The sequence below is a fragment of the Osmerus eperlanus genome, chromosome 20 (genome assembly GCF_963692335.1).
Source record: "Osmerus eperlanus chromosome 20, fOsmEpe2.1, whole genome shotgun sequence".
NCBI classification, from domain to species: Eukaryota; Metazoa; Chordata; class Actinopteri; order Osmeriformes; family Osmeridae; genus Osmerus; species Osmerus eperlanus.
In genome coordinates this window covers 6780867-6799852 of record NC_085037.1, presented here as the reverse complement: position 1 = coordinate 6799852, position 18986 = coordinate 6780867, and the positions used below count along the sequence as shown (strand labels likewise).

General features: G+C 44.1%; 2 protein-coding genes across 2 annotated transcripts; both read left to right on the top strand.

Moving 5' to 3' along the window:
- The first annotated feature begins 212 nt into the window (after positions 1–212).
- Positions 213–7207, top strand: LOC134040731 (catenin beta-1-like). The gene is made up of 16 exons (XM_062486780.1): positions 213–366; positions 1427–1467; positions 1604–1810; positions 1975–2225; positions 2403–2641; positions 3094–3295; positions 3421–3565; positions 3666–3769; positions 3911–4045; positions 4401–4604; positions 4689–4847; positions 4992–5111; positions 5497–5769; positions 5859–5919; positions 6049–6244; positions 6359–7207. The coding sequence occupies exons 2-15, from the start codon at positions 1464–1466 to the stop codon at positions 6237–6239; spliced, it is 2295 nt and encodes a 764-aa protein (XP_062342764.1). The 5' UTR covers positions 213–366; positions 1427–1463; the 3' UTR covers positions 6240–6244; positions 6359–7207.
- An 888-nt stretch (positions 7208–8095) lies between these two features.
- Positions 8096–9881, top strand: si:rp71-45k5.2 (uncharacterized protein LOC560783 homolog). Its single transcript, XM_062487113.1, has 3 exons — positions 8096–8821; positions 8930–9025; positions 9136–9881. The coding sequence occupies exons 1-3, from the start codon at positions 8672–8674 to the stop codon at positions 9784–9786; spliced, it is 897 nt and encodes a 298-aa protein (XP_062343097.1). The 5' UTR covers positions 8096–8671; the 3' UTR covers positions 9787–9881.
- The last annotated feature ends 9105 nt before the right edge of the window (positions 9882–18986 follow it).

Sequence of the window (18986 nt, the reverse complement as noted above, 5' to 3'; positions counted from 1 at the left end):
AACCGACATTCTTCTCTTGAATTCCATAACAAAGAAACTATAATGTGAGACTTCTGTCACCCCTTCGTTTGGTTGCGATATCAAGACGAAATCCTTCACTCTTTGATTCGCGCGCGCTCCCGCGAGGGGGTGCCAATCCAGAGAGTCATGCATCGGGTGATACAACACCGGAACGAGCCAGATTCCAAAACGGAAATGCAATACCACCAAGATCCATCTAGAGGCGAGAAGCGAGGGGTGGGGACTAGATACCTCCACTGTTGAGATCTGCAGTAAAGGCTGTGTTGGGGTGGTTTGCCACGAATTTATAGCCAATCCATCGAAGGAAGCCTGTGAGGAAAAAACGAGGGTGCACCTTGGACCCAGGTGATTGTGTCAGATTGAAAAGCTTCCGTTTATTGTTGTGTAATGTTGCTTATTTAGTTAACGTTTGCTAGCTGTCGAGCCGGGAGCAAAGACATCTCGAATGTGGGAAAGCTGGCTACCCGGTGCGGTGGGTCTCGGCTTGCTTATCTGCTGCATAACGGACTCTAGCGAGTCGCTTCTCGTTAGAGCTAGCAACTTGCTAGATTTTCCCTGCAGTGCTGCCTTTCAAAACGAATTTTAGTCACTCGTGCTTACAGTAGTAGTTGCCATATGCATCTAGTTGTTCCATTTATTACATCCCCTTTATCGCCGATCCTGCTGTAAATGGTCATTATAGTTTCGTGAACCAGCTGCTAATGTTAAACATGATTACTGTATGGGTTGTGGGTTGTTTATGTTAGCTACGCTAGCTGCACCACAAGCTATCTAGCCGGCTTAACTGTTTGGTTCAATGAGAAAGTGAAGAATGTACTGTCAAAATTATCCTTGCCACTAATAAAAGCGAACCAGGAGATTTTTTCGTCTAGTCCGTTGTTAATGTTGGCTCCCTTATATCTAGTCTGTCGTAGTCCCGCTAGCTGACGTTTTAACTTTTCATTTTCAGAGTTCTGCTATAGCCATGGTGCGGGGCGTTGGGAGTTTACTGAAGCTGAGAGGTCGTAACTTGGCGTTGTGGTGCGGTGGGGGAGGGGGTGAAATATGCCTTTGATGTTCGGTGCAGCCGAATTGCGAATTGTGTTCAGGCTGGCCTGGGAATACCCTCTGCACTGTTATTGTGAAAGCACCACGGTTTATTTTTCAATCCATTTTGTTCAGTAGTAGCGAACTAGCTGTCCATAACTTCTTTACCTTGCTAGATGTATATAAACGTAATCTAGCCCAACCCTTCGACGGTGACTAGGCCTACTCAACATTGCGTTTCTTTCATTTGTTGTAGTATGTTTTGGCCGACATTACAGGAGGTGTTAACGTGGAAGGCTATAACTTGCTAGCTGTCAGATAGTTGCTCGATATTTTACATCAGTGCTTCTGTAGCCTAAAATTGTATTTTACCCAGCAGATTTGGAAGCTGTGCAGGCTAAGGGCGATACAGAACGATGGGCAAGTACCCTAAAAATATACGTGCATGGGTTAACTCGTAATCTTTTTAGTAGAGTTAAGTAAATAGTTTGTTACATATTTTACTATACCATATGCCCTCTTTTTGCATGTCACCCTCTCCCTTGGTAAATTCCAGCTGATTTAATGGAGTTGGATATGGCTATGGGTGACAGCAAGGCAGCTGTGGGCCAGTGGCAGCAGCAGTCCTACCTGGATTCTGGCATCCAATCTGGGGTCACCACCTCTGCCCCCTCTCTGAGCGGGAAGGCTAACCCCGATGCCGAAGAAGACCCAGGGCTGTATGACTGGGAGTTCAACCAGCCTTTCACACCTGAGCCCACAGGTAGGTACACTAGGGAAAAAAACACTGATGAAAGCAGATAGTGTGTGGTGGGGGATCTTTAGTGTATAAATAAACACACACAACCACTTTAAAACATCAGATAAGGTGTAGAAATAAACCCCATTGTTGAATTGCTGTTAACTGTCATCCCTCACCTGTCTCAGACACGGAGGGATATGCTATGACTAGGGCCCAGCGTGTGCGGGCTGCCATGTTTCCCGAGACCCTGGAGGAGGGGCTGCAGATGCTGCCCACCCAGTGTGACGCTGCCCACCCCAGTGCCGTGCAGCGGCTGGCCGAGCCGTCTCAGATGCTGAAGCACGCCGTGGTCAACCTGATCAACTACCAGGACGACGCCGAGCTGGCCACACGGGCCATCCCTGAGCTGACCAAACTGCTGAACGACGAGGACCAGGTACTCCCCCACACACAACAGAAACAGTGATGCATTCAGAGCTATATAAAGGGGGCTTATGAAGGGTAGACGCTGCGCTCTCTCCACCTTGTTTTACATTCCTTCCAGCCTTCAAACCCTAACCATAGAAGGTCACTAGCCGACTGACACCCTGTAACCACCCCCCCCCCCCCGCAGGTAGTGGTGAACAAGGCTGCCGTCATGGTGCACCAGCTGTCAAAGAAGGAGGCGTCGCGCCACGCGCTGATGCGCTCTCCTCAGATGGTGTCAGCCGTGGTGCGCGCCATGCAGAACACCAACGACGTGGAGACTGCCCGCTGCTCCGCCGGGACGCTGCACAACCTGTCCCACCACCGCGAGGGCCTGCTCGCCATCTTCAAGTCCGGGGGCATCCCTGCCCTCGTCAAGATGCTGGGGTGAGAGAAGAGGGTGGGAGAGAGCGGGGGAGGACTGGTGTGTGAGAAGAGGGAAGGTCTGGAGGGCCAGGGAGGAGGGATGATGGGAGTCAGGTGGCTGAGCGGTGAGGGAATCGGGCTAGTAATCCGAAGGTTGCCAGTTCGCTTCCCGGTCATGCCAACTGATGTTGTGTCCTTGGGCAAGGCACTTCACCCTACTTGCCTCGGGGGAATGTCCCTGTACTTACTGTAAGTCGCTCTGGATAAGAGCGTCTGCTAAATGACTAAATGTAAATGTAAATGTAATGATGGTAGTGGGGTAAGGGGAGGATCTATGAGGATTAGGTGTAACATCACATACATTGGGCTGTACCGAGGTGTATATATTTACACGTTTTAGTTGTAAAATGTTTCTAGTGCCTCCGTCTCGGATTGGTGCTTAAGAAACCTCTCATTTTGGTTTGTGTGTCCAGCTCCCCTGTGGACTCTGTGCTGTTCTACGCCATCACCACCCTCCACAACCTGCTGCTGCACCAGGAGGGGGCCAAGATGGCGGTGCGTCTGGCCGGAGGCCTGCAGAAGCTGGTGGCCCTGCTCGCCAACACCAACGTCAAGTTTCTGGCCATCACCACCGACTGCCTGCAGATTCTGGCTTATGGCAACCAGGAGAGCAAGGTGGGACACACATGGGCTACTTGCAGAGCACTGTGTGACAAGTGTGCACACTTAAACTCCTGAACTCACTGGCATAAAGTCCTTCACCTATCACAGCACATCATATGCCTGTGTGTGTGTTGCAGTTGATCATCCTGGCCAGTGGGGGTCCTCAAGCTCTGGTCAACATCATGAGGACCTTCACTTATGAGAAGCTGCTGTGGACCACCAGCAGAGTGCTCAAGGTCCTCTCTGTCTGCTCCAGCAACAAGCCTGCTATTGTGGAGGCCGGTGGGTGTACACATATACACACATGCATGCGCACACTTTGTTGACTGATGTTTTATTAGTCATGGTTGTGACTGTAAATGACGGTGTTGTTTGTGTCCAGGAGGCATGCAGGCTATGGGGCTCCATCTGACAGACCCAAGTCAGAGGCTGGTCCAGAACTGCCTCTGGACGCTCCGCAACCTCTCTGACGCTGCCACCAAACAGGTCTGCACACACGCTCACGTACCCACGCACACTCAACACAGTGCACATGTATTCCCACAGACACAAATACAAAAGGAGTATAGTTACTCACGTTTCCATAACTACGCTGTCTGTCTTCTCTTTGCTATCTACTTATCCCAGGAGGGGATGGAGGGCCTGCTTGGGACTCTGGTCCAGCTCCTGGGCAGTGATGACATTAACGTGGTTACCTGTGCTGCCGGCATCCTCTCCAACCTGACCTGCAACAACTACAGCAACAAGCTCATGGTCTGCCAGGTGAGCGTGCGCACACTCACTGCTCAATATTAATGTGCTGGAAGTAGTTCAGTAGTTCCTTGGCATCCTAACCCCTTGTAGTAGCACCAGTACAGGAGACTGTTTGCTGTTGACTGGTTAAGTAGAACTGTTATGTGATTTGTATTTGGGAGTCAGGTGGCTGAGCGGTTAGGGAATCTGGCTAGTAATCTTGAAGGTTGCCAGTTCGATTCCCGGCCGTGCAAATGACGTTGTGTCCTTGGGAAAGGCACTTCACCCTAATTGCCTTGGGGGAATGTCCCTGTACTTACTGTAAGTCGCTCTGGATAAGAGTGTCTGCTAAATGACTAAAATGTCAAATGTATTTGGTTGTCAGGTGGGTGGTATCGAGGCCCTGGTGCGTACTGTGCTGAGAGCCGGGGATAGAGAAGACATCACAGAGCCGGCCGTTTGTGCCCTCAGACACCTGACCTCCCGCCACCAGGATGCAGAGATGGCCCAGAATGCCGTGCGGCTGCACTACGGCCTGCCTGTGGTGGTCAAGCTGCTGCACCCGCCCTCCCACTGGCCACTAATCAAGGTACACACACACACAAACACACTCATTCTTGGCAGTATCCGTCACCCACAGTCCTCTTAAATGTCCTTCCTCCCGCACCGCTAGGCCACCGTGGGTCTGATCCGTAACCTGGCGCTGTGCCCGGCCAATCACAGTGCTTTGCGGGAACACGGAGCCATCCCCCGATTGGTTCAGCTGCTGGTAAGAGCCCACCAGGACACACAGAGACGCACCAGCATGGGAGGAAACCAGCAGCAGTTTGTGGTACGGAGACAAAAACTCACGTGCTAGTTTAAGATGAGAGAAACTCCACTTGTAACTCCCTCTGTTAGATTGTCCCTTTTCTTCTTCAATGTGCTTTAGACTGACTTTTTCTTTACACACACACATATACACACACACACACAGGAGGGTGTGCGCATGGAGGAGATAGTGGAGGGATGCACCGGAGCTCTGCATATCCTGGCCAGGGACGTCCACAACCGCATTGTCATTAGAGGACTCAACACCATTCCACTGTTTGTACAGGTAAACCTCGAACCACCCTGACCTTTAATTACAGTACTTTTGATGAATACCTTTTGATTGATCTTACATTTACATTTATGCATTTAGCGGACGCTTTTATCCAAAGCGACTTCCAAGAGAGTGCTTTACAAAAGTGCATAGGTCACTGATCATAACGAGATAGCCCCAAACATTGCGAGTAGCCAAACATGAAGCATACATTGTGGAAACCCTGAGTCCCAAAGGGAAGAACCATAACAGCATGTAGTTAAACAAGTTACAACTAAACAACATGAACCTCAAAAGTGCAAGGGTGTACCTGTGGAAAAAGCAAGCAACAATAATAAATCTTCTATAGGGGAGGCCTTGTTTTAACTCTGGTCTCTCGCCCCCACGGCCCACCCAGCTGCTCTACTCCCCAGTAGAGAACATTCAGCGTGTGGCAGCCGGCGTGCTCTGTGAGCTGGCCCAGGATAAGGAGGCGGCAGAGGCCATCGAGGCAGAAGGTGCCACGGCCCCGCTCACGGAGCTGCTGCACTCGCGCAACGAGGGGGTGGCCACGTACGCCGCCGCCGTGCTGTTCCGCATGTCTGAGGACAAACCGCAGGACTACAAGAAACGCCTGTCTGTGGAGCTCACCAGCTCTCTGTTCAGGACGGAGCCCATGGCGTGGAACGAGGTACGGCCGTGCACACGCACACTCGGCACATTGGGGGTATGTACACTGCAGATTGTAGGTTGTGTGTTAATGGACGTGTGTGTCTCAAGACAGGGGACCTGGGTCTGGACCTGGGGACACAGGGTGACCCTCTGGGCTACAGACAGGATGGTGAGTCAAACCTCTCCCTCCTGCCTCGTTCACTTCTGTTGACCTGAATCTCTTCCGCCGGCTCTCCTTCATTCTGGCCCTCCTCCTGAATGTATGAGGTCATGTTTTCTAACCCCATTCCCCATGCAGATGGAGCCTACCGTGCCTACCCTGCTGCCTATGGACAGGACTCCCTGCTGGACCCCATGATGGAGGGTGGCGATTACCATGGCGATGCCCTGCCCGACCTGGGTCACCATGGCGATGCCTTGCCTGACCTGGGCCATTCCCAGGACCTGATGGACAGCAGCCAGCTGGCCTGGTTTGACACTGACCTGTAAAATAGGTGAGCACAGTCTGTCTTGATGTTGAGGGGCATTTCCAGGTGGTTTGTGTAGAGGAAGGGGTGAGATGGTGTTTTATGTCCCCCTAACAGTCTTTCCCCCCCACCCCCCTGCAGCTGTAGTTGGGATCAAGCTGCGTCATGATTGGCCTCTATCATCTGCAGCTGTGTTGTGATTGGCCAGTGGAGTTGCTGAAGGTTGGAGAGAGAGAGAGCATTGATCTTGGAAAGTGCCTGACACATGATGAATACACACAAATTTGGTTACCGTGGAAAAGTAAGCGGAAGTTGTGGGGATGAGGATGATGAGGGAGAGAACACTAGGAGGGTTATGAAGCTGAATGCTTAGACTAAAGACTGCACAGGAGGTGGATCTATAGATGGAATCACAAATGTATTATTAGCCTTGCCTATTTTCTTTATAGTGGTTCTTTTTCTACTTTATTGTTATTGTTTTTTACTCAGTCTCTGTTAAGGTACTGATTCAGCTTGCCTTGGCTCTCACAATCATTCATTTCTCTGAATCATTTTATACATTTTTATTTTAAAGTATGTTATGTAGCGTTAAGTTATAGTGGTATACCAAACGTTCCCTTTGTTTTGTCACGTGTAGAACACTAATACTCAGTTGAATCTTACTCTTAACATGTTTTTACAATATCAGAAAATGGAGAATTATGCATACATGCTTGTTAAAGCATAACTAATATCAGTGTCACTACTGTCCTAGAAAGTTGGGTGTGGGAAGGAGCGTAGAAATAGTGTTTTTATACTTTCATGGTAGGTTAACAAAACTATTTTGTATGCTATCATTGGCCGTCTAAACAGTTGTATACTGGTCCAATAAAAACATGTTTTATGTGCTATCAGTGGTAGCTAGGTGAATAAAACGGTTGTTGTCTGCTGTGCTTATTTTAGACACATGGTTATGACACAGCTGACCAATAAAGTGACATTTTATTTGAACTTCCTTGTGTGTCTGTTAATGGTCTGAATGTGCATGGAGGTGTGTAGCAATGTTTTTAAAAGTGTAATGGTAAAACTTCCTTCATTTGAAATGGGCAGCAAGCATACAAGGTTTTTTTTTAAAACTTGATTCACTGTTTTGTCTGACATACAAAAAGAAATGTTAATGTTCAAATATTCACAACTAAATGCGAGGCAGGGCAATGTTAAGTGTTCCCTTTGTCCAGGTGTGCACATCAATTAACCTAATTGGAGAGAAGAAATTAGGTGATGATCATTGGAATGTGGGCTTCTGCTCATCTTTAAAAAAACTTGTTAGGCCTATGTTTTTTTTTGGTTGAGCTACTTTCCTGGGCCTCCCACATTCCAGAGATTTTCGCCTCATTAGTCCCTTCTATTGTCCTGGTAATCAGGAGAGGTCAACTGCATAATTTACATCCAGCCTGATAAATGTGTAGAACTGTTAACTCAGAACCATGACCGTGTCCTGCACACCCAAACTACGAGTAGCCTACACTTCTATCGGACTAGGCTACATAGTCGACGACATTCGATGATACATTTTCTCAAAACTGCCAAATATAAGAATGGGGAAAATATATTGTCTTGAATAGGATGTTATCTAAGAATAACTGGAAATCACTAAACGAGGCTTGACCGGTTTAAAATTTAGGCTACGTGTTTAGGCCTACTCATACCATGCAAACAATTAAGAAAATATTAAGTCACGCCCGAAGGCCTATGCTATGTTTGTACCTTGTAGCCCAGTCCAACACACCTGATTCAAATGAATGGTCGTTAACAGGCTTCTCCTGAGCCGGATAACGACCCATTCATTTGAATCAGGTGTGTTGGAAGAGGGAAACATCTAAAACATGCAGGACAGGGGGTACTTGAGGACCAGGGTTGATATAGCCTAAGCTCATTTAACATTTGAACGTGTTGGTAGACCAGCTGTTGTAGTCTATTGGGTGCTTTAAACGGGCCTTAAAATAACTGCATCCCTTGGTGATAACGGATAGCTTTAACTTCTTTAGTGACGCATATTTTCCTAAAACAACAATGATAAATGGGGTGAAAACGTTTGGTATGTGAGGGGCCTCTTGGACAAAAGAATAGATTAGTTAAAATCCATGCCCCTCGATTAAGACTGAGTTTAATTTACAAATGGTTCAGGTTCATAGAAATCCGTAGGGGGGGGGGACTGGTCACTCAGAACAGAGCATGCAAAGGGGCCTAGCTGCAACTTGACATGTTTTCAGAGCCCCACCCCAGACGTTTACCACCTTGTCCAGGTATGAAAGGAAATCGTTAACTTGGAATGCACACTTACTGCTAGCCTATATTGTTCCTGCAGTACATTTATAGAGGTCTGAGACTACATTATTACAGATCCACGGAGGAAGGTTGATACATCAGTGCTCAAGGTGACTATACTTAACTCTGCAACAACCGAGATTTAACATGGCTGAGAACTTTGGAACTTATCAAACTCACCAAGTTCCCCCGAGCGGCGCAGTTCATCGAAGAAGATACCAGAAGGGAACGACCTATCTGGCCCTGATCACACAAGTCCTCCAAGACTCTCCTGACAGGATGCTCACATTTACTGAGGTAAATATTTAGACCCTACTATACTAAAGAAGCCTACATGACTTATCGGTAAATCTTTGTAAGTTTTTTAAGCAGTCTACAATTCAGCCTAATGTTTGTTTTCTCCAGATGATGCAGAAGATTAAATTAATTGTATCGGGAGACAGAAAGGGACTTGAGAACAACATCCGAGTCTGCTTATCAACCAACAGCTGTTTTATTAAGGTATGTTGAGGCGTTTACCTTATATTGAAGTAGACCATCTATCTACCCTCGTATCTGCTCCTCCTCACGATTATGAGCAAAATTGTTAATGTTTGTGAAATGTATTTCAGGTTCCAATGCGCACAGACATGCCACTTGCCAAGAAAAACTACTGGAAAGTCGACGAAAGTCGAATTACGGAGAAGATGGTACGACGCCACTTCAAAGGCATACTTGAACAATCCCCCGTGTTGTCTTCCACAGTGAAAATTGAGAACAGACCAGTCGAACTCTGCGTTACGGACTCGCCGACCCCTGCAGCCCACCACGCTCAAAAGAAACACGAGATGAAGTTCAGCAGTTCTTTCTCCATCGAATCACTGCTGAGGAGAAACTGTCCTACCCACCTTGGCCCTAGACACGCTCCACCGTCGGTTGTGTGCAGCGCATCCGTCAGGGCAGAGCAGCTCCCATGGCGAGAAGAGAGAGCAGTTGGAATGAAGAGGAGGTTGAGCTGGGACTGCCCACCTGTTCATACGCACTGTGTTCCCCGCGCTGCTGATAGTTACTGCATCTATACAACAGGAGGCGACATAGACCGTGGTTTCCATGCTTACAGTGCGAGGCCCACCACGAGGGTGTGTGTTGAGTCCAATATTAGATCTATGGCTGAGTACACTAAATCATCCCTTTCTCCACATTTCATGATTGGCACACATATCCGTTGTGCGCAATATCCTGCCTCTGAATATGATTATGATGTTCAACATTTACGTTTGTGAAGATCATCAACTTTTTATTGAGCACTGTTTTTTAATGTTAGGTTTATTTTGTATTGCATTTTTATCGTGATTAAATGATTTTGGCAAACGTTAAATGTTCAGTATTTGTTATAGTCCTTATGTCGGATTCTAAGGGTATAAACGCCCCCTGGAAATTCCTTTCTTTATAATCTGGACTCAGTCGTTCTGGACGCTTGTCATCCAGAACGATGACATAATTTCAGGTTTACTGACCAAGCTAAAGGTAAGCAAACAGGTAGTAGCTCGGATTTCATTTTCTAAAATTGTCTCCACACAAGGTATACGTGGTGCTCCTGCAGGGCACTCAGGCTACCTGAACTCAAGACCACATCCATCCAATGGCATCTGAACAGAAATGACAACGATAGCCTTGAACCCACTACATTTCTCCCAATTTAGAATTAGGATTTTGAGTGTTTCTCCGCTTTAACAAAACCTCTTATCTGTGTTTTTTTTTTTTTTTTGCTCAGCTGCAACTTATCTTTGCATTTCATTTAATCAATATATTAATTTAAATGGAATGGCCTATGTAGGCCTACACACAGATGTTCCATGTTTTGTACTTCGGGTTTGTGGTGAGATCTCGGTGAGTGGATGTTCACGATCACGTCCGAGCTAGAGGATGCAAAGGTCGAGGGCAAAGAGTGTATAGCAAAACAAACACCACAGGGTGCCCCCCCCCCCCCTCTAGAAAGTTGGAAAATAAAGTTTTTTACATGCACATGTTTACACACAGTATACACCTGTGGGTTATAATGATCTTGACACACATTGTAAAGTAGACAAACCGTGAAGCTTGTTTCTGCCGTGTGGGGCGTGTCAGTCAATCTTGCATATGCCCCAGCCCTAGCATTCAGTTTGGGATTTATAGCTCTTTATCTTGGATGTGAAGATTTTATAAACTGTCCAATTAATTTAATTGTGGAAAACTGTTTAAAACATTTCCCGTGATGCAGTCGATGCTTACGTCAGTGAAACACACAAATAGGCCTAGGCCATACCGATTACTTTAACTATATAGGGCACCATGCCAGCGATTATGTCGGTGACACAGACATTTATGGAATTATTTTCGTCGAAATATTTTATGTCGAAAATGCTTATCCAAACAAGGTCAATCTTTGCACCGCACTCTGTTGGATTATAAAAAGGACACATGCGAAATATGAATTTTGCAGAGTGCCCGGTTCTTGAGATAACCGTCGGAAACTCGCTGTCCTAAAATCCTATTCATACAGATACACAGGCAGATACACACACACAGATTCCTGTCATTAATCGAAAGATATAGCAGCAACACATCGTCACCCCTGTATCACGAGACAATTGCGTCACACCATGGCTGACTGGCTGTGTGGTCAGACTGGGCAGATGAAGTGTTGACTGGGTCAGCGGGAGCCAAGCCCACGTCAATTACATGGCATTACCAATGGACAACGTATTACAACTGCGTCCTCCACCCTCTCTTCTTTCTTCCTTGCTTTTGTCCATCCCGTACTCTTCTCTCTGTCCCCTCTCCTCAATTCTCAACCGAATTCCCCCTTTCTCCTCTCCTTCTCTCCGTTTTCAAATTTTGCTCCCTCTTTCACCTATCCTATGCTGATTGATCAACCAAGATAACGCACACACAGCCTTTCTGGCAATCATTACGAGAAACGAGTCATGAGTTACACAGGGAGGGAGAAAGGGCAAAGTGGGACAGAACACGATCTGCCCTCTCCATTCAGGAACCTGGTCGTTGTTATTTTCTAGAGATTGAACAGCATTCTTTAGTCTTCATTGTTTGTCCGAGGATTACTTGCAGGTTTGTGGTTCGCTTAGCTCTCTTTATGAGAGTAAATTGGCTACTAGCATTAAAAGTAGCAAGTTGACCTACTAATAGGCCAACTCAAAATTCCACACTCAAACTCTCATTTGGCTAGAGGCCTACTGATGCAATATCTATAGAAACAGCTTGCATGGTTAAGTTTGTTTAAAAGTGGCCATATATGTGCTGTCCTTCTACATTTACAGAATTTCAGACACTATTCTATGTTATAAATAATAATATTACAGGAGAGTGTGTTGATGCTGTTGTTGAGATAACATGCATAGGCTAATTGTAAATTATAGACCCATATAAGTATATAAAAAAAGGACAAAGATATGACCGCGTGTTGCTACATACATAACTTTGAAAGGATGACCTCCACATACCATAAATGATGGACAAGAAATTTAATTCGATTACCCAAGAAGCATTGTATTAAGATTTATGGAAAGGATAAACAACCCGCGCACTGACTGTGGCCCCGCCCAATAATATCCACCGGAGTCACGTTGCGCACGTCTTTCACGTCTCGGCACCACCTTACAAGTCATATAACTCAATAGATCTCGTTGTACTGTAAATGTTTTGTTTTTTTCAGTGATCAGAATAAGCCGTATCCATTATGTCAGTGCCCATTTGCACAGAGGAACAAAGTGCGTGGCATGGATTTCAACAATGATCATAAAATAAATATTTTACATTTAATATGTGTACTATGTATGGTAGCCAAGAAACCGGAGAGATGTAGAATGTCATGGAAACAGTGTATTCCACGTGTACAATTAGGCAGCATTGTTCTTGGTACTCTATAAACGACATAAAGGCATGAATGCCCTTATAGGAATGCGATCGATGTGTCGACAACCAATTACGCTACATCTAGAAGAGCCGTCACTTTGTCATAAGAGGTACAGAGCTGCGAAGGGGAACTTTTCCAGGCGATCCCATGACTTGAAGATTTTGAAATCATTTACTGCCTACTCTCGATATTCATGCCAAGAAGTCTAACTCATTTTCTCTAAGTCAATCATTAACACTAGTCACCATTAAGTGCAATGTTATAACCATTGAACAACATGCACTTTACCCCTAATTTAAAATAGGTTGAAATGAATGAATAAAAGTCACCTAAGTTCATGTGACTTAAGTTAAAGAATTGTATTGAGGTCACAGGGTCAGAAGGAAAACAAGGAATGCAGTGCTCCAGATAACTTATCATCCCTTCATCACACTCTCTCTCTCTTTCCTGCTCTCTCTCTCTCCATCTCTCTCTCTCCCTCTCTCTCTTTCTTTAACCCCCCTCCCTTTCTATGTCACCAGTCCCCCTCAATTGAACTAGTGTGGCCCCAGTATAGATGGCATGCAGTCTATCATATCCTCCTCAACCCCCGTTAGCTCTTTTATGCAAACCTCCGGTACCCCCCCCCCCCCCCCCCACTGCTGCACCAACTGTCCCACTGCAGTTACCCTAACTCCCACCCGACCCACACATGCTCGTTCTTAGTGACTCCCCCCAGGTGTTTCACATCTATCCTTGCCTTTCCCTTTCTCCTGCCGTCCATCCCCCCAACCCATCCCTCCCCCCACTGTGTAGCAGAGTGCCCCAGCTGTGTCCAGTGTTTATATATACAGTTTTGTTTTCCCAAAATGTATAAACTCATCTTCCTGTTGCAGGGTACTGGCTGAAACAGCACCCCCCCACCTGTGACACAGCATGGTGTGTTATTTCAGTCCATTCTCCAACGTCACAGGACCCATCCCTTTAACCCTACCCTAGTAGCTGGCTGCTACTAACTTTTTGTTGTTGTCTGTCGACAATGTCTTTCAATAACATCGGACATGCAAAAGGGAATCTCCAAAATTTATATTTCGTTTCTAATTAAGTGGCATGTTTTGCTTCTGCATCAAATCAATATAACAAATTAAGAGAAAAACTGGAGGTATTTTTTACCATTGATTTTAGGAGATCTGTTTGCTGCCATTAGGTTCAAGATTTCCAAGATTTCTGTAGATGATACGCTAGTGTCAATGTTAGGTCAATGTTAGTTTGAACTTTGACATCTGTGCCCTCCTAGACCAAACAAACATTGTCCTGAAAAGTGGACTGTTAATGATTGTGCAGTCACAAGTCTTAAGGAAAAACCTGGATGCCTGGTCATTCTTTTTTTTTCATGGTATCTATTAAGCGAAATTCTTGAGATTGTTCAAGACTGAAATCTTTTGAACTAACTAATTGTGTATTGTAAAAAAATATTATAAATACGTTTTATTTTATTTAAAAAACTGTCTATTGATCAAATAAAGTCATCAAAGTTGATTTTATGTCAATAATAAACACTGACATCTCATAAATAGGCCTTGCGTACATAATCCAACATTTGATCCCTTTACACCACACTCTCCAGTTTATCCTGTCACAAACGGCAAGTAAAGTGTGTAGCAGGTTTTTAACATGCATCTTGTAGTTTAACTACAGTGTCACAAATGTCTGACTCAGAAGCTCTCGTCATTCTTTAACTGCACACTACAACTACATGCTGTAGGCGGGACTCAGCCAGTCACAACAGCTTTTCAGATGACACAGGGACAAGTTATGCTTGCCCTGAGGCAGGTCAGTTGTTAGGAGGGGCAGTGATCCATTCAGACATCAAAAAGCATGTCCAGTAAATGGTTCCATAATCTGCATACAAAGTATTCTACTCGATATAAAATGCGTATCAGGCTTCCAGTCCAGAAAGACCAGCTATTTTACATCACACTGAGGCAGTAGATGTTCAGAGATTGTGGTCACAGATGTGTTTAAACTGTGTCCAATGATCCATGAGAAATGAACTTAGGGAAAAAGATGAGGATGGGAGTTTCAGTAGAATAGATCATGTGTAGGCAGAGAGGAGAAGCCTGGGGGGCCTGGAGCATACTTGGAAGCATTAGGAGAGATATTTCTAACCTCCCCTGCAAACATTGTAATCAGACAGGTGAAAGTCCACAACTCTTATCAAGTTTTGAGGCACTTGTTGAACCAGATAGCCCACTCAACTTGACCCCAATAAAACCAACTTGCGACTAGCTCTGTCTATGTAACAACTTTCCATGTTTGAATCATATCAGATGATATTTGGTGCATCCCTTTTGCCACTTCAGAGTAGTCTTATTGTTATCTTGAGACACCGCAAATCATACACTTTGTGGTTCTGTGTTGTTAGGGACTGTGTAAGATTAGCATAATGCTTATGTTTCACTCCAATGGGTCCATTGTTGGTGTGTTCCTGTTGAAGGGTTCACGTTACATGACCACAGTGGGGACATTGTATTTCCACAGCAACATTAGTTGCTTTAATACTACAATTTATTGGATTCATGACAATACTTCTTTAACAATGGCATTTGTAGTATTGAGTGTATTGCTTACTGTCTACAGTTTCTCCAGCCAAATAAACTATAGAAATATTCAGACAAAACAGTTAGGGTTACTTGTAGGTTAATTGCATGGAAATACATGTTATGCCAGATAGAAAACCAACTTAAATCATTATCAGAAGTTCACAAATGCACACTGATCCGACACACAACCTTCAAGGTAATTTCAGTAGACACAACCTAGTATACTGTCACTTTTGAAGATTACTGACATATAATAGTAGGTTTATTAAGCACAATTGATTGCAGTGGTGGATAGGAACTGAGCTGTGAAAATATTTACTTGGGATATGCAGAACTGTCGAAGGGGAGGGATGTGCCTCCCTTTGTACAAACTTAAAAAATTGGTGAATGTGAAGAAAGGTTGCTAGTGTGGCTACATTCCTACCTCTAGCTTCAGATTTAACTGCTGCAGCTAGGTTAGAGCTACAGTGAATTTGTCAGGAAGAGGAGGTGAAAATACCACAGTGACTCCCTTTTCCCTGAGCAAGGACTGTGTGGAAATGTTAGGCACACTCCCATTCGAAATATGAGTTGCCAAAATTCCGGTACACACCCAGCCACTGTCTGTTATAAGTGGACGACATTGTTGCAAATCACCGTAAAACAATACCTTCAACACTGAACTAAATGATCACGGATGCGAACTACTTGCCTAATATTTTGTCTTCGAGACCAAAATTCATGAAAATGTTTAAATCGAAAAGTTTAAAATTACATAGGCCTACTTCTCGGCTTCAAACACATGGTCGACCTATTCATTTGTCATTCAAAAAGTTCCAGTTACTGTGTCATCAGCTGCCTCACGCAACCGCTGGACACAATAAACTGTAGTACCAAACCTAGAGACATCCAATAGCCAGAGCTGAAGGAAAAGTGGGCTGGGCTGCCCTCGGGCTTTATAAATTTCCCTGATACATCCGCATTTTGCTGCACGTAGTAAATAACCAGACCTTTGTGAGACTCTTTACCACTTAAAAAGTTTTGAAGGACTTAGTTTGACAATTCGAGGAGACAATACATCTTTACAGGCAAGTGGTTTCAGACATTCTCCTAATTCCTAGTTTTTATTTAGTTTGGTTTGACCAATGTCTTTTGATAATTATATTTGCACGTTTACCTTGTTCATTGTCAATGCAATTTATATATTTGAAGCGTGTGTGTGCGTTAACATAGAAACGGCATGCACGGATCAGTTAGCACGTGATAAACCACGACCCAAACAGGAAGATGGTTTGTTTTGAACCATCTGAAAAGCACATCTGGACTTTTGCTTAACTATGAAGACGCGTTCTCAGTAGCTGTACTTTTATGAAGCTCTCGATTGTTCACCTATGGAAATGTATATTTAGGTTGTGGACAAACTGTGGATTTCAGGATTAAAAGACCAAAATATGTCCTACAATACTGTGCACCACGTTCTGAGCATCCATGGCGTTGAGCAAACTTACTTTGGCCTGTAAAAACACTTATAGTATGTGACATATTTGGCCTAAACTATTTAAAGCTTGTCTACTTGTTCACCCATTTTGTATTTTTTTTTTTACTTTCTATGGTTTCTAGCCATCATTAGATGCTTTGTTGCCAACATTTATACTTTTTGTAACCACAAAATAAATAAATAAATGAATAAATAGGGTTGGCCTCCATTTTCTAACATTTTAGCCTCCTCAAATCAATTTGAGCCATGACCTCTATAAGGCTTTCATCCCACACTGTTTCTGTGGACGCCAGCCCTGGGCTAGACCACCACACCCCAGACCACTTAGACATCCCCGGGATCAGTGTCTGCTTTTGTACCTACATTTTGATATATTTTACAATCTCAAAATGTAGGTCTGTGTGGGCTTAGTTTGCTGGCCTGCTGCTGATATTTCAGAACTGGACAGATTTGACAGATTAAACAGAGTTTCCAAAAGATTAGGGAAGCAATCATTGTTTCTACAGATGGACGCCTCTCTTGGTTTGCTGGCTTAAACCTATATGAAGGCAAAGGGGAGGGTGGCCTTATTTCAAGCCCCTTATGAAATGCAGACTGGGATGTCCCACATGTAATCTCTATGTAAGGGGTTCTCTCATAAACTAGGCGAGACAGAAAAGGAAGAAGCGGCTTTTTCATGTTGATCCCTTGGTTACACAGATCTTACAAAATTGACTTAGAAACACAACATGCATTGTTTACCGAGGAGGCGTGTGCAATGTTTTTGCAGTTTCCTGCTAAGCTGAGACGGCTAATACACCTGCTAATTTTGACATGACTTCAACATGCTATTACAGCTTACCTTTTCCTATAAAGCTTAGCATGAGAACACGTTTTTTTAATGATCTATGAGATACAATGATGATCTGATCACTAATGACAGTAACTGAATACAGTAACTTTGAATAAAATTAGCACCCAATATCGCTTTACCCAACATGCACATTATAAACACAATACACTGTATGTGACTGTAAAACATGAATTTGTCTAGTTGTTTCTGGCCACCACCCTCATGCAATACACTGTAAAACCTGACAAATTAACTCCAAAGGTTTGATCAAATTAATTGCCTAGAGCCCATTTTAGTTGAATAACTTGTATATTTTGGTGTTGTTGACTCAATTTATCCAGTTCTTCAACTCAAATGGCTTGAGGCAATTCGTTTTATCAAACTATTTTAGTAAATTTATCAAGCTTTATAGTGTACATGGATTACAGTTTCAAATAGATTCTTTATTGCCCCCCACCCTCAATATTTCCTGTTTCTGGATTACATAATAGTTTCACTTCTGCAAGTCTTCCTTAAATAATTTTGTGTTTTGTGTGAACACAGTCAGTTCTAGAAAAATGCAAGATAAAATATAAGATTAGAAGTTGATTGGTTGGTTCTACATTCAGCTTTTCTTATTGACTTCCTGTCTTATTGACATCATTGCACTTGTTTGAATGGTATCCAAGATGGACAGGACTCTGTCAATAACCTGATGTTAAATCTGTCAGATCTAGATATACATCTAGAACATCATGATAGTATCTGTATTCATGTTCATATTACACAGACTAGGCTATAGCAACTGAACTGTATTGCAATGCAGTGCTTTGACTTGGTAGGCAGTCTGTAGTATTTGAAATCCCATTCAATTCTTTAACTGAGTTGATCTTTTTGCAGTGGAGTTAATTGAGATTTTGGAGTACTGAATGTGCAAATCCTGCTTATCTGGAAACTCCAGGCAGACTGGACCTATACGACTCAGCAATATGACCTTAGTCTGGTGTACACTACTCTGCACTCTCTTGTACTATCTGTAATACTATGTGCTGGATCTATATTCTATACTGTTATTCAACCTGATGGATCTCAATAAACTTTTCACAAGACTTAAATAAATACAGTATTACTGCTTAGCAAAGAAAAGCTGGTACAGGCAGGTTTTACAGACCTAGGACTATGTTTGACACATGGCAGACCACAGAACATTTCCTTCTGGAATTATGTTAATGATCATTGAATTAGCAAGCCTGAGAAGAACCAGATGCACTTGCCCCCCCACCCCCCTTCTTCTTCTCTGATGCTGTACACACACACTTTTCTCTTCTTCTGTGGGACTGGGGGTGACAACTGAGGTCAGGTCAAATGTCTTCAGTCATAGCATGTGCTATTCCCACTTGGATCTCCTAGGGAAGCATTACCGACATCCTGGGAAGCTTTTTACATGCTGCGCCAGGTTAAAGATTAGCAAGGTCAAAGGTCAAGTGTCATAATGTAAACAGTTGCTGACCTAGTTAGCGTAGATGCTAGTTTGCTCAGCAGACTCAAGCCAGCCAACAGGTGGCCACCTGAAAACTGGTTTGGGCTTAGAATGTCTGAACTTTTTTGTTCAGGCATTTGTCGGAACATGTTTGTCTACAAATATTAAGAACCTTTTAAATTCAGTAAAATGACATGGATCCAAATGGTTCAAATAGTTT

Excerpts from the sequence above, each read along its gene's own strand:
- LOC134040731 (XM_062486780.1), top strand. Across the intron at positions 1,811-1,974 it reads TTTCACACCTGAGCCCACAG|ACACGGAGGGATATGCTATG; the intron begins GTAGGTACACTA and ends CACCTGTCTCAG. Across the intron at positions 3,296-3,420 it reads ATGGCAACCAGGAGAGCAAG|TTGATCATCCTGGCCAGTGG; the intron begins GTGGGACACACA and ends TGTGTGTTGCAG.
- si:rp71-45k5.2 (XM_062487113.1), top strand. The coding sequence starts at position 8,672 with ATGGCTGAGAACTTTGGAACTTATCAAACTCACCAAGTTCCCCCGAGC. Across the intron at positions 8,822-8,929 it reads GGATGCTCACATTTACTGAG|ATGATGCAGAAGATTAAATT; the intron begins GTAAATATTTAG and ends TGTTTTCTCCAG. Across the intron at positions 9,026-9,135 it reads CCAACAGCTGTTTTATTAAG|GTTCCAATGCGCACAGACAT; the intron begins GTATGTTGAGGC and ends AATGTATTTCAG.